This window comes from Ahaetulla prasina, chromosome 13 (genome assembly GCF_028640845.1).
Source record: "Ahaetulla prasina isolate Xishuangbanna chromosome 13, ASM2864084v1, whole genome shotgun sequence".
In the NCBI taxonomy this organism is placed as follows: Eukaryota; Metazoa; Chordata; class Lepidosauria; order Squamata; family Colubridae; genus Ahaetulla; species Ahaetulla prasina.
Window position 1 is genome coordinate 1,828,700 of NC_080551.1, and position 14,017 is coordinate 1,842,716.

Genomic DNA, 14,017 nt, shown 5'->3' on the forward strand with positions numbered 1-14,017 from the left:
CACCATTGAATTTTATTTTGTTAGATAGCGTCCAATGTTCAAGTCTGTCAAGTTCCTTCTGTATCTTGAGCCTATCTTCTGGAGTGTTGGCTATTCCTGCCAGCCAGCTTGGTGTCGTCTGCAAATTTGATGAGTTCCCCATCTATCCCCTCGTCCAAGTCATTGATGAAGATGTTGAAGAGTCCTGGGCCTAAAACAGAGCCTTGGGGTACTCCACTGCATACTTCCCTCCATGTGGATGTAGTTCCGTTGAGGACTACACGTTGAGTGCGGTTGGTCAGCACCAGTTACGAATCCATTGTGAATTAAAGGGTCATGGACAAGAAATTTGCTTTTCACACTTTATAATTAAATACATATAGTCCTCACCTTACGACCACAATTGAGCCCAACATTTATGCTAAGTGAGATATTTGTTAAGGAGTTTTGCCCTGTTTTAGGACCTTTCTTGCCACAGTTGTTAAGTGAATCACTACAGTCAATAAGGTAATAACCTGGTTGTTAAATGAATCTGGCTTCCCCGCTGACTTGCCTGTCAGAAGGTCACAAAAGGGGATCACATGACCCCAGGACACTGCATAAACATGAATCAGTTGCCAAGTATCTGGATTTTTTTTTAAAATTTGCATTTATCTCCCGCCCTTCTCTGAAGACTCAGGGCGGCTTATATTATATATATGTTAGCATTTTGATCCCATCATGGAGATGCTGCAAAGATCATAACTGGAAAATGGTCAAAAGTCATATTTTTCAGTGCCATTGTAACTGAACAGTCACTAAACGAACTGCTGTAAGTTGAGGAGTAGCTGTAATGCCTCTTTTTATTCTTTGGACCAGTTGGGTTAATTTCCTAACATACTTGGCAGATGTATTATCTTCGTGATGAGATACTGATCTATTACTGTTCTCTGTTGATGGGGACACTTTGAAAGGCAAGAACTATTTCCAAGGGCCTTAGCCAGTTTCTGCTCAGCATTTCACCAAAACAGAATTGGTCTTCTGCGCTTTCTTAAACATGGCCTTCTGTAGGTGCTTGTCAAGGGGAAAGAGTCTTGGAAGTTTTCATTGCCAAAGTAGACTCACTTTTTATTTGTATTTATTGTGTGAGTGGTGCATGCGTGCAAATATAGTCCTAGGACGTTTTATATAATGATCACGATCTCAACATCCGATGCCTAAGAATAATATTTCTCTTAAACCATGTCTTTGCTGGTGACTTTCTGGTGGAAAAGGTAGACAAGAAAAGGTGTTAACTACATCAGTTAATTCAATTGAGTTTTGAGCATTGTACTTGAAAAGCAAAATTCTGTTTAGTGAAGTAAAAAGAGCTTTTCCTGGGAATTCTGCATTGCTTGGATATAAAAATGTTGTTTCTGATAAAACTGACTTGTGGGATATGTCCTTGTGGGTGAACTAATCAGTCTGATGAAAGTTCTGACTGGAAAAGAATCTTAAATCTCAAAAGTTTGCATTTATAAAAGATTATCTCTGTTGTGTTTCTCTTTAATAAACAGAATGTTCAAAGCAAAAAGGCCGCCTCCAAAGGCTATTGTAGCTATGTCTGTCTACAAATATACTAATTACTATTACTTTTTCATCGATTCTTAAAAATTAAAATAACAAATAATGTTAATATATTAAACAGTGTGCCGTATTCTGTAATTTTGTTTTTGTTTTTTTGTTTTTGTTTACATTTATATCCCGCCCTTCTCCAAAGACTCAGGGCGGCTTACAGTGTATAAGGCAATAGTCTCATTCTATTTGTATATTTTTTACAAAGTCAACTTATTGCCCCCCCCAACAATCTGGGTCCTCATTTTACCTACCTTATAAAGGATGGAAGGCTGAGTCAACCTTGGGCCGGGCTTGAACCTGCAGTAATTGCAGGCTACTGTGTTCTAATAACAGGCTTCTTAACAGCCTGAGCTATCCCGGAGTAATTTCTGAACTCTCTGCCATTTGAAATAAATCACCTTTGTGTTCCATAGTTAAAATTACTGTTTTGTTCTCTTTTTAGGTTTATGTGCGGTTAAGACCATTTTTCAGAGAATTCTTGGAATGTATGTCTCAAATTTATGAGGTAATGGAAGATGCTTAACAATTTTGTGTGATACTCATGTTCTTCGTTTTTTTTGACAGTATGGATTGCAATTGCCTCTCCCTTTCTTTCTTTTAGATCATTCTTTTTACTGCTTCTAAAAAGGTCTATGCAGACAAATTGCTGAATATATTAGACCCTAAAAAGCAGCTGGTCAGGTAAGCTTGAATAGAAAGCTGTCATGTTTTATTTACACTTTAACCAGAATAAAAAAATAGGTATATTTAATGCTATTTTAGCATCACAGTAATACGTAGTGGGGATAATAAGCTGCTAAAAGGCCTGCTCTTAACATGCATCCTCAAAAATGTTCAACCTGAACATTTTTAATTTTTAATGGTGAAATTTTTCACCAGTATCTGACCCTGCTGTATAACTTTAGTCTGTAATACTCCTTGACTAGATTTCTACTTTTCTCCACTTACTAGAAATTGCTTCAGGGAGGCTGGCCAAATATCCTTGCTCCCTGCAGACACAATATTTCAAGTTATACAGGCCTGAGAAAAGGCTTGTTTGCTTTAAAGTGTTTGCCGCTGGACTAGATCCTTGCTCCTGCTTGTCCAAAGGCTACCCAGCCCTCATTAGGATAGTTAGGAGCAGGTCCATTCTAGAAGTGGACCAGTTCCTACTGATTCGGCCCAGTTCTACCGAATAGGTAGTAACTTTAGGGACTGGTTCTCTGAACCCGTAGTAACAGCAGCCTGGCCACACCCCCGAACCGGTCCCCCAGTCACTGCTCGCTCACCCGCTCATTCATCCGATGCGTCTGTCAGATGGTAAGCTGACTGGAGCTGGGAAGTGGCTGGCTGGCAAAGAAGCCTCTCAGCTGCCTGGCTGCAGGGCGCTGAAAGGGTCCTTCAACTGGTGAGAAGAAAGCTGTGCATGTGCGAAGATGGCGGCAGCAACTGGAGGTCTTTTCGGCGCCCCGCGCCTCCATAGAAAAAAAGCCTCTCAGCTTCCAAGTTCAGCAGCAGGCTCAGTCCCTTCACAGGGTCGCTTTTCTCCACGCCCGAGAAAGATCAAAAAGCGCAGAGCAGCCTTTAAGGATAAAGTCAGCATAGCCACCTAGACGAGGTAAAAAACGGAACCACTGAGGGAAGGAGCCCCCTGAAGCTGCCGGTGTTGTAGCCGCCGCCCCCCTCCCTGCAGTTTGGAGCTTCAACCAGAAGAGGTCCTCGGCTGTTGCGAAGAAGCGGCAGCTCTGGGTGCACCAGGCCCATTTCATTCTCTTTGAGAGCAGCTTTGCGAACAAGGTGCAAAGTGGCTCTCAAAGAGAACGAAGCAGGTGTGGCTCAACAGCCAAGGATGGAAGAGTTCACTCAGGAGGTTCACTCAGGAGCGAGGAAGGCAGCTGGGTTGGAGGGAGGCATAGCCCAAGTTCTCTGGGACGGGTGAACAAGTGTGGGGAGGCGAAGAGAAGTGGACTTGGTCCTCCCATGTGTTGCACTTCCCTCCCAGCCTTCGCCTGTGCCTCTGTGCCACCAGCATCTCCTGAAGCCGCCACCTTTGGAGCCATGACAGGGACTGGGGCAGTCCGGTAAGCTCGGTGCCCGAAAAGGGCCCGGAGGCTCCCCGCAGTTCCTCGGCTCGTCTGGGCTGAAGCTGAGCCCCCTGTCCTGAGCCAGCAGACAGAGGCACCCCTCCCCAGCCAGTTCTTTTTGGATTTGGCTTAGAGGAAAGCGCAGCTCATGGCTGTTATATTTTGCTGTGCTGGACGAGTGAAGGGGAAGAAGCAGCCAGTGAAGAGCACACAGAGCTGCTCCAGCCCACATGTTCTCCAGGTCAGCAGCTGTTTCTCTCCTTCCTTGCTCTTTATGGGAAAGCGTTTGGCGCAGCACAGCGAAATTTAGCAGCCATGAGCCGTGCTTTCCTCTAAGCGCTGGGAGACGACCACCGCATCCTGAACTGGATATGGGGACGGAGTGTCCCAAAAAAAAAAAAAAAAGTGTCAAAAAGTCCCGAATTTTTTTGCCACTGTTTCGGTGGGCACGGCTTGGTGGTGGTGGGTCATGTGACTGAATGCATGAATGATGTCAAGTTGGCCATGCCCACTCAGTCACGTGCCCCCCCCACCTAACCACACCCACAGAACCGGTAGTAAAAAAATGTAGAACCCATCACTGAAATGGACTGCAGTTAATTCTGACCGATAGGTCCTTTGCTTTATGTCCCCCCCCCCCCCATGGGTTAGTTCAGTGTAATAATGAGAGTCTTTGGAAGACAAAAAACAGCAAACGGGTCAGGGCTAGTTTGCTTGAGTCCCTAAGCTAGGACCCTATTGCGTTGCCATGGCTAGCCAGCTGAATCCTTTGATTGAGAGAGAATTGACCTTGGCTTTTTAATAACAAAGCTCTGTTATCCAGAAGATTGTCCTTAAAGCACAGAATAGAGGAAAGGTTTTTGACTACAGTATTTTCTTGATCTACTCCTGTCTGAATGCAACCTACATGTGTTCTTAAATATAGGCATCGACTTTTCCGTGAACATTGTGTTTGTGTGCAAGGGAACTACATAAAAGATTTAAATATCCTTGGCAGAGATCTCTCAAAAACGATCATCATTGACAATTCACCACAAGCCTTTGCCTACCAGGTGAGTTTATAACCTGTAGGTCATGTTTTAGATTTCACAAGAATACTAATTAAAGGCTCCTTCAAATCATTCTCTGCATCTGTTGACTTTGGAGGCATTTTTAAATTGTTTCATTGGCAGCAGTGTGGAAGGCATCTAGCAATGCTTGCTTCCATGGTGAGCTTTGGACTCCCCAGATTCAACCAGTCTTCACTACCGGGCCAGTCCACTCTCTGTGCTCTCAGAGAGCAGAAAGCAATGGAGAGACAGCGCAAGAGAAAAGTGCAACCCCACCCCCCACCCCATAGATGCAGCCATACTCCTGCGGTACCATGAACTACAGTGCAATTGAAGCATCATCCATGTCCCAAGAAGAGAAATTTTGGTAGAGCAAACGGCACACAAACATTGCACTGCGCTAGGTCTGTCTTGAACACCTGAGCCAGCCAGCGCTGCCCTTGGGGAGGAAAGATGAGAAACCCCAAAATGAAGATGGCAATCCAAGGGGAGACTAAAGTGACTAGACTCTTCATGACACAGATTTTGGAAGTGAATAATACCTCTATTAAATAAATCCCTGCAGATCACTATAGTTCAGCTAAAGTTTTCCACACTTTTTCCAAAACAGAGTCAATGCTGCCTCAGTGGGCTCAGTAAAATTGCATGCCATGGTGCACTGCTTTTTGTGCTGTTTGCTTAACCAGAATCTCCATCAATTAATATAACTTTGAAGAAGTCCTGAGCACATGGTACTACCAATAATGCACAATTATGGATATTTTTAAAGGATCCACAAATTTTGTTCCTGTCACATCCAGGATCATTTTGTTTGCTATCTTATTTTTTTAATGTTAACTTATTTTTAAAAAGTTTTAATACTTTCTAAACTGCCCAGAGTTGCTGACAGTCAGGAAACCTATAAATTTATTATGGTTGATTGCACAGCAAACCAGATGTTTAGATGGAATTTGGCATTTTTATCAACCCAATGACTCTTTCCCAAGCATCTGGGATAGGCAGATGTTTGATGGTATCCTCCCAAGATGTAAGCTGTTGCAAGTAAAGCTGCCTTTTGCAATTGACTGATAGTGAATTTGTCAATATCAATGGTTTTCAACTGGTGCTCCACATGTTTTGCGATTGGGAACCCAAGTTGCCTATTTACTACTCGTACTATCTTTGATTTCTTTTGTCAGAGTTATTCTACTTCTATTTGCAGGTCTTTGTATTTGCATTTTGTGATTTTTTTACTGTTATATTGTGCTGTCTCCAAGTCTTGCAGTTTCCAGGCATTTTTGTCTTTCTTTATCAACTTACATCTGGAATATTATATGACAGATGGTTGTCCGTTTGGATTCCAAATTCCCACAGCATTTTAGCTGCTTCATCTTCTATTTTGTAGTCCCAGCAGTTCTTGCTTCTAGGCAAGTGGTATTTCTTGCAGATATTCCAATGCACCACTGTTGCTACTTTGTCATGCTGTTGTATTGAGTCTTCCTGCAGATGGTCCACTGTTCCTTCTGTTTCTTTGTTGAGGTGGCATTTGTTGTCACTGTCTTGCTTTGTTGCCATAATTCTTGCTTTGTTTCTTCCCAGGAACTTTGGGAATCATAATGTATCAGCATAAAATATGTGTCGATCGAACAGTGATCTTTTGTAATTGGCGGGTGGAAATTTTGTCAGTCTACATATTTTCTAAGTGCTGTCCAAGATTTTCTGCTTGATACCAAGTGTGCCCATAACCACTGGGACCACCACAGCTGGTTTATGCCATAATTTCTCAGCTTCAATGTTTAGATATTGTTACTTTGTGGTCTTCTGAAATTATTTGTCTTTTATTCTGCTGTCTCCTGGTATTGCCACATTAATTATCCACACTTTCTTCTTTTTAAGCACAGTTAAATCTGGTGCATTGTAAACCAAGATTTTATCAATTTGTATTTAGAATACCATATACGGAATAACAGAGTTGGAAGGGACCTTGGAGGTCTTCTAGTCCAACTCCTTGCTCAAGCAGGAGACCCTATGCAATTTCAGACAAGTGGCTGTCCCATCTCGTCTTAAAAGCCTCCAGTGATGGAGCATCCAGAACCTCTGGATCCACTAATTAATAGTTCTGTCTGTTGGGAAATTTCTGCTTGGTCCTAGGTTTGTTCTCTCTTTTTAAGCTTCCATCAGTTACTTCTCGTCTTGCCCTTAGGTGCTTTGGAGAATAGGTGGACCCCATAACACCCCCTCAAATATTGAGAGATTGCTATCATGTGCTAGCCTTAGTACTTCTCTTCATTAGACTAGGCCCGTGATGGTGAACCTATGGCATGCGTGCCACAGGTGGCATACAGAGCCCTCTCTGTGGGCACACCAGCTGTTGCTTCAGCCCAGCTCTAGCGCACATGCGTGCCCATCGGCCAGCTGGTCTTTGGGTCTCTGCTGCGCATGCACGGGGAGGGGCGCATGAAAGGGGGGGTTCAAGTTGGTGCAGGAGGCTTTCCAGGCCCAAAATGGGGCAGGAGGGATGCGCGGGGGACACACGCAAATGTGCGGGGGCAGGGGGCATGCATGGAGGGGCACTTGTATTGCAGCTTGGGGGTTTTGGCATGTGTGCTTTGGCCACTCGGCAACAAAAAGGTTAACCATCACTGGACTAGGCATTCCCAGTTTCTGTAAGTGTTCATCGTATGGTTTAGCTTCCAGTCACCTAATCGTCTTCGTTGCTCATCTGCACCCTTTCTAGAGTCTCAAAATCTTTTTTGTACTGTGGTGACTAAAATCGAACCAAGTTGGGTCTTATCAGTGCAGTATACAAGCGGTATTAACACTTCACATGTTTTTGATACTGTTTCTCTGTTGATGCATCCAAGACTGCATTGGCCTTTTTGGCAGCTGCAGCACACTGGTGGCTCATATTTAAGTGGTTGCCCACTGGGAATTGTAGATCCACATATTCTGTCAAGATACCACATATTTCTGGATCTCACCTATCTTCTAAAGTGTTGGCTATTCCCCCCAGCTTGGTGTCATCTGCAAATTTGATGAATTCCCCTTCTATCCCTTCATCTAAATCTTTTTAGGAAGTTATTAAAAAGTATCGGGCCTAGGACAGAACCTTGTGGTGCCCCACAGCATTCCTCCCTCCATGTTGGTAGAGTTCTATTAAGGACTACATATTGAGTGTGGTTGGTTGGAAATCTTGCAAAATTTTAGCCTGCTTATTTTAAACTACTTTTTCAACTATATGTTACCACTAATTTTTTATTATCTGTACATGATAATTTTCATAGATATTCCAGTGAATCATTTTGATGACTGTGTTATATCGTTTTTAATCAGTCTGTTGTTTTTAATCAGTTCTTTGCATTGAGTTGAGTACATAAACTACTTTTTCTTCTGTTTCTTTTTCCATTTTTTATACTTATCTTTTTGTCAGTTTATCAGAGTTCGTTATGCAACAATGCTAGTTTCTTTCTTGATTTTTTTCTTTTTCTTTTTCAACGGTATTTGGTGGACTGGGCCTTTATAGTCACATTTTTCAGACTTTCCAAAACTTCTTGAGTTGTTTTCCCCTTAAGATTTTCATCCACTGAATTCTTCCCAATCCTCCCCATGCCCTAATTCCTTGTTTGATGTGGTTTATGCTTGGGATTAGGTGCTAAAGATTGGTCATCCTCCCCTTCCAGTTTTAGTTTAAAGCCCTTCGGATCAGCTGAGCCAGTTTTCTGAATACATTCTTCCCAGTTCTTGTGAGATGCAGCCCATCTCTTGCCAGAAGCCCTTCAGGTTGGTTGTCCCAAAGGGGCTTTTTTTCAAGAGGCAACTGGATTAAAAAAAGCACCTTGGGGACAACCATGGCCTGGATGACTGAGAATCTCCATAGACCTTCACATTGGTAGTATAGACTGTGGTCTAGAAATTTTAAGTTCTCCTGATGGCACAATCCCTTAAAATAATGGTTTATTTCTGTTCCCTTGTTGGATGTTGACCTTTTGTTGGAAATATAGATGAAAACACCACCTGTGCTCCTAATTCCTTCACTTTTTTGCCGAGCTGCTCATAGTCTTGATACTGTTTTCAGGTTCATTGTCACTTCATTTGTCCCACATCTTTGATTTTCACTCCAGGGAGGCAGCATACCTCCCTAATTTGATTGTCTGGTCCAGTGGTCACCAACTGGTGGTCTGTAGACCACTGGTGGTCCATGAGAAAATTTTGGTGGTCCCTAGAAAAATTATTTGCATTTTTTATTATTGCACTAAATCAGGGGTCCTCAAACTAAGGCCCCTGGGCCGGATACGTGCAATGAATGTTTGTGTTGCTGCAGAGAGTCTCCCCCTTCGGGGTCTTTTTGTGTGGGTCGGAGGGGGGGCAGAAATTCTGACTTGGGGTCTGCTTCAGCCTCCTGGTGTGGGGCTTTGGGTGAAGGCTGGAGAGAAGTGCTGCTGGTGACGAAGAGCCGGAGGGCCTTGTTCCAGTGGGACTTCATCATAGCCTGGAACTTGGCTGACCATCTCAGCCCACTGAGCTGCCAGGCGCTGGTACCTGGCTTTGCACTCCTGCAGGTCTTCCCTCTGCTTGGAAAGCCTATGCTTGTAGTCCTCAGTGAGGTGCTTCTGCTGAGCCTCCTTCTCAGTCAGATCAAATTTGTTTTGCCAATTCTTTCTCATGGTGGCTGCTTAGCTCCAACAACTGCTTTCTGTTGGGGCCCTAAAGAGCCCAGGCAGGCAGGCGAGGAGTGGCGAGTAGAGGCTGGCAAAATGCCCCTCAAAATGAGTGACATTGAGTTGGCCATGCCCACCCAGTCACATAACCATCTTGCCACGCCCACCCAGCTGGTCATTAGGCAAATCGTATTAGTGGTCCACAGGATTTAAAATTATGAATTTAGTGGTCCCTGAGGTCCGAAAGGTTGGTGACCCCTGGTCTGGTCTACAGACTCCTCATCCTGTTCTCTTTTGTTGAACATTGGAATAGGTGTCAGAGTTTTTATTTCCAAATGTGAAATTTTTGGCACACCTTCTTCCCCTGAATATTCTTTTATGCTCATTTGGCATAAATTAAGCATGTTTATGTAAATGATCATTGCCATCTGTCCTGAGCAAAACAAACATATGCAGAGATGTTTTCAATTGTTCTCCCTCCCTCCCTCCCTTCACATTTGGGAAGAGTTTTAAAACCTTGAATTAATGAGGGAAGTACTGAAAAGGAGATCTCATCTCTTTCTAGCAACTTATTTACCTCTTTTATTTTTTATTTTTTACTGCTTTAGCTTTCAAATGGAATTCCTATAGAAAGCTGGTTCATGGATAAAAATGACAATGAACTTCTAAAGTTGATTCCTTTTCTGGAAAAACTTGTAGAACTGGTAAGTATTCTTTAAATATATTTCTTCTTAAATCTTCATAGATCAAGATAGCACAGTTCAGGATACCGTTTTTTGATTTAGGAAATACCTTCAGATGTCATTGCATGACACGACACCTTCCTTTAGGGAGTGCTCTCTCCCTTTTATAGCAGAACAATTTCCCTGATTTTTCCAAAAATATGTTCAGATAAAACTTTTCCAGCCTCTGAAAGGTGAATCCTCTGTCAAAGGTCAAGCAAGATGATATTTTGTAGAGCTTTTACCGCTGCCACCAACTGGTGGTCCGTGGACCACTGGTGGTCCGCGAGAAAATTTTGGTGGTCCCCAGAAAAATTATTTGCATTTTTAATATTGCATTAAATCAGGGGTCCTCAAACTATGGCCCCTGGGCTGCATACGTGCAATGAATGTTTGTGTTGCTGCAGAGAGTCTCCCCCTTCGGGGTCTTTTTGTGTGGGTCGGAGGGGGGTAGAAATTCCAACTTGGGGTCTGCTTCAGCCTCCTGGTGTGGGGCTTTGGCCGAAGGCTGGAGTGAAGCACTGCTGGTGGCGAAGAGCCGGAGGGCCTTGTTTCAGTGGGTTTGCATCATGGCCTGGAACTTGGCTGACCATCTCAGCCCACTGAGCTGCCAGGCGCTGGTACCTGGCTTTGCACTCCTGCAGGTCTTCCCTCTGCTTGGAAAGCCTATGCTTGTAGTCCTCAGTGAGGTGCTTCTGCTGAGTTTCCTTCTCGGTCAGATCCAATTTGAACTGAGCCAGCTGTTTTGCCAACTCTTTCTCGTGGTGGCTGCTTAGCTCCAACAACTGCTTCCTGTTGGGGTCCTAAAGAGCCCAGGCAGGCAGGAAAGGAGGGGCTGGGAGGGGAGGGGCGAGTAGAGGCCGGTGAGGTGCCCCTTGACGTGAGTGACATCAAGTTGGCCACGCCCACCCAGTCACATGACCACCTAGCCAAGCCCACCCAGCCGGGCATTAGGCAGATCATATCAGTGGTCCGCGGGATTTAAAATTACGAATTTAGTGGTCCCCCTGAGGTCCGAAAGGTTGGTGACCCCTGTTTTAGAGTACAGGTAGTTCTCAACTTACAACAGTTCAATTAGTGACTGAAGTTGTAACGGCACTGAAAAAAAGTGACTTTTTCACACTTACGACCGTTGCAGCATCCCCAGGGTCACGTGATCAAAATTGAGGTGCTTGGCAACTGACTCACATTCATGATGGTTTCCGGGACCTTCTGAGAAGCAAAGTCAATGCGGGAGCCAGATTCACTTAACAACCATGTTACTAATTTAACAACTGCAGTGACAAGACTGTAAAATGGGGCAAAATTTACAACAACTGACTAGCTTAGCAACAGAAATGTTGAGCTCAACTGTGATTGCAAGTTGAGGACTATCTGTAATCTGTCTATGAATGTATGAGTGAACTTAATTTTTTTTAGAATGCACATTTTAATCAGAATTATAAGCATGTCGACTAGAGCTGAAGGTTTCATAATGCAACCTCACAGAAGTATCTCCACAGAAAAAAATTTGGGCTTGGAAGACGTCTGCAAGTGCTTGTTAGCCATTATTTGGAGTGAGATTACAGAGATTACCAATAAAGCCACATTTCTTGACAAGCCTGAGTTTGAATTTGGGGACAATTAAAGCTGGTGCATACTGCTAATTGCAGCATTAGACTAACTTCACTAAACAGAAGTTCAGTAAGAACTTGCAAACATTTCAGTAACCAAATTGAAATTGTTACAGGAGGGACACAACAGGAATCGTGGTTTGGAAGAAAATGTAAGAGGATATTTCAGTACCCCGTGTCTTGTTTTCTTTGAATGTGGTGATTGGTTGAAAATAAAGGCCACGGGGTTTCAAAAGCTGTGGAGAGGACTTCAGCCTTCCACAGGCTCTGACTCTCTTTCTCTGCAACAAAAAACAGTAGTTTCTGAGCGTGCTCCTGATTCCAAGGGTTGTTCTCACAAATTAGCTTTACTGTAATCCATGAAAGATGGTAAACTTTTGTTTTGCTCTCCCCGTCTCTAGAATGAAGATGTTCGACCTCACATCCGAGACAGATTTCGCTTGCATGACTTACTACCCCCTGATTAAACTCAATCTTTGGTCAAAGAGCTGAAGGGAAAGAAAATGCAGGATCCTTTTTCTTTTTGGACTAAAACAAAAACATTGCCATTACTGTTGAAATTTTTGCATTTTTGTACCCTTTCTCACTTTTCTTATCTCTGGTGCCCAACAGTAATAAAAGGGTTACAGAAGAACTTTCTATATCGCCAAATGGAAAGACGTGCAGTATAATAGGTAGGCTAGAACAGAAGAGTCTTTAGATCTAGTGCAACGCCCATAATTTTTAATGTACAGAACACCTGCCGTTTTTAGAGAATTCTGTTTCTGCCACCAGCAGTTTATCCTATAAAAATACAGGATTTATGAAATCACAGAGATTGAAAATGGACTCTTGTTTTCTCTCTGTTTGGTGCTCTCTAAGTGGGTTTGTAGCCACTTTGTGTTACTTTTAAAATTCTCATTTCAACAGGAATGGCCAGTAATTTTTTTCCTGTTAAGGTTTATAACCTTTTTACATTTTTGATCTGTATTCAATTTTAGAATTTCATTATGCATTCCTTTTAGTTGAGGTGACTTCATATTTTTCTGGGAATAGCCAAGTTTTATTCATTTTTATTATTCGATTGAATGGCCATTTTCCTGCTTTGTCTGCCTGCATACTGTATATTTGTTTTTAAAAATCATCTAGTTTTATTCTATGTATGATCGAATATATACATACATACATACATACATACATACATATATGTGTATGTATGTGTATATATATGTATATATGTGTGTGTATGTGTGTGTATATATATATATATATATATATGTATATATGTATATATATATACACATACATACACACACACATATATGTGTATGTATGTGTATATATATATATGTGTATGTGTATATATATATATATATATATATATATATATATATATATTATATATATATATATATATATATATATATGTATATATGTATATATATATACACATACATACACACACACACACACACACACACACACACACACACACACACACATACTCTGTAATATTCTACTGTAGTGGAAATCTTTTTTAAAAAAATCAAGAGACTGGCTAGATAAGAAATATAAGAATTACTAATATGCAGAATATTTAAACCATCGTGATGGCATGTACTTGTGAACAGATGATTTCTTGTGTGCACAACTCAGAGAGAGAGAGAGAGAGAGCGGTGCCTCAGTCTCCTGTCTGTAGGAGTTCTTGAGAATTTGTTTGGTGTAATGCAGCTCAGTCCCTGCCGCACCAGGATCTCCACAAATGAGACTAGGAAGAGCAGTCAAGGCCTGCATGGGTTGGCCCTCTAGCCTGCAGGTAGCGCCAGTCAGTTTGAAACTTTGGTGTGGCTTTGTCTGTGCGCCACCGTCACCCTGCCTGCTCTTGTGGTCCTGGACACTCCTTTGCTGCCAGCGCAGCTGATATGCTATCATAGTGGTTTTCTATATTATTATATGGAAATAGTTTTCAAGCCTTGGTTCTCTAATGCAGGTTACACAAGAGGCTGATATTTTTTTAATGGAGCGTACTCTCCTTTTTTGGAGGCTTTTTATGGAAGGGAAAAATTTGTAGAAGTTAGTAAGCTTTGCCTCTAAACCGCATAGACACGCCACAGGCTTGGGCTGTTTTTATGTAAAGGATGTTGCAGAATGGCACTTTTTCTAAAGAGAAGTTTGATATTTTGTATGCTTGTTAAAGAAAGAACAGTATTGGAAATTAAAGGTGGACAACTGATAATTGAGAAGTATGTCAATTAATTTTTTATGTATATTACCTGTTTACTTGTACAATTTTATTGTACAAATTACACGCAGCTTCATTTTTGAATGAGTCCTTAAAATAAGGAAAATCTTTTTAGGAAAACATTTAATTTTTGTATT

At 42.2% G+C, this 14,017-nt stretch overlaps 1 protein-coding gene across 4 annotated transcripts in view; it reads left to right on the forward strand.

Moving 5' to 3' along the window:
* Nucleotides 1–12,914, forward strand: part of CTDSPL2 (CTD small phosphatase like 2) — a 40,789-nt gene extending 27,875 nt beyond the window's left edge. For all 4 annotated transcript variants that reach the window (XM_058155740.1, XM_058155741.1, XM_058155739.1 and 1 more), the window contains 5 exons: nucleotides 2,018–2,080; nucleotides 2,177–2,256; nucleotides 4,564–4,690; nucleotides 9,933–10,028; nucleotides 12,061–12,914. In XM_058155740.1, coding sequence (XP_058011723.1) covers nucleotides 2,018–2,080; nucleotides 2,177–2,256; nucleotides 4,564–4,690; nucleotides 9,933–10,028; nucleotides 12,061–12,126 — 432 coding nt within the window. In that variant the 3' untranslated portion in view covers nucleotides 12,127–12,914. The remainder of the gene's footprint in view (nucleotides 1–2,017; nucleotides 2,081–2,176; nucleotides 2,257–4,563; nucleotides 4,691–9,932; nucleotides 10,029–12,060) is intronic.
* Nucleotides 12,915–14,017: the final 1,103 nt, after the last annotated feature.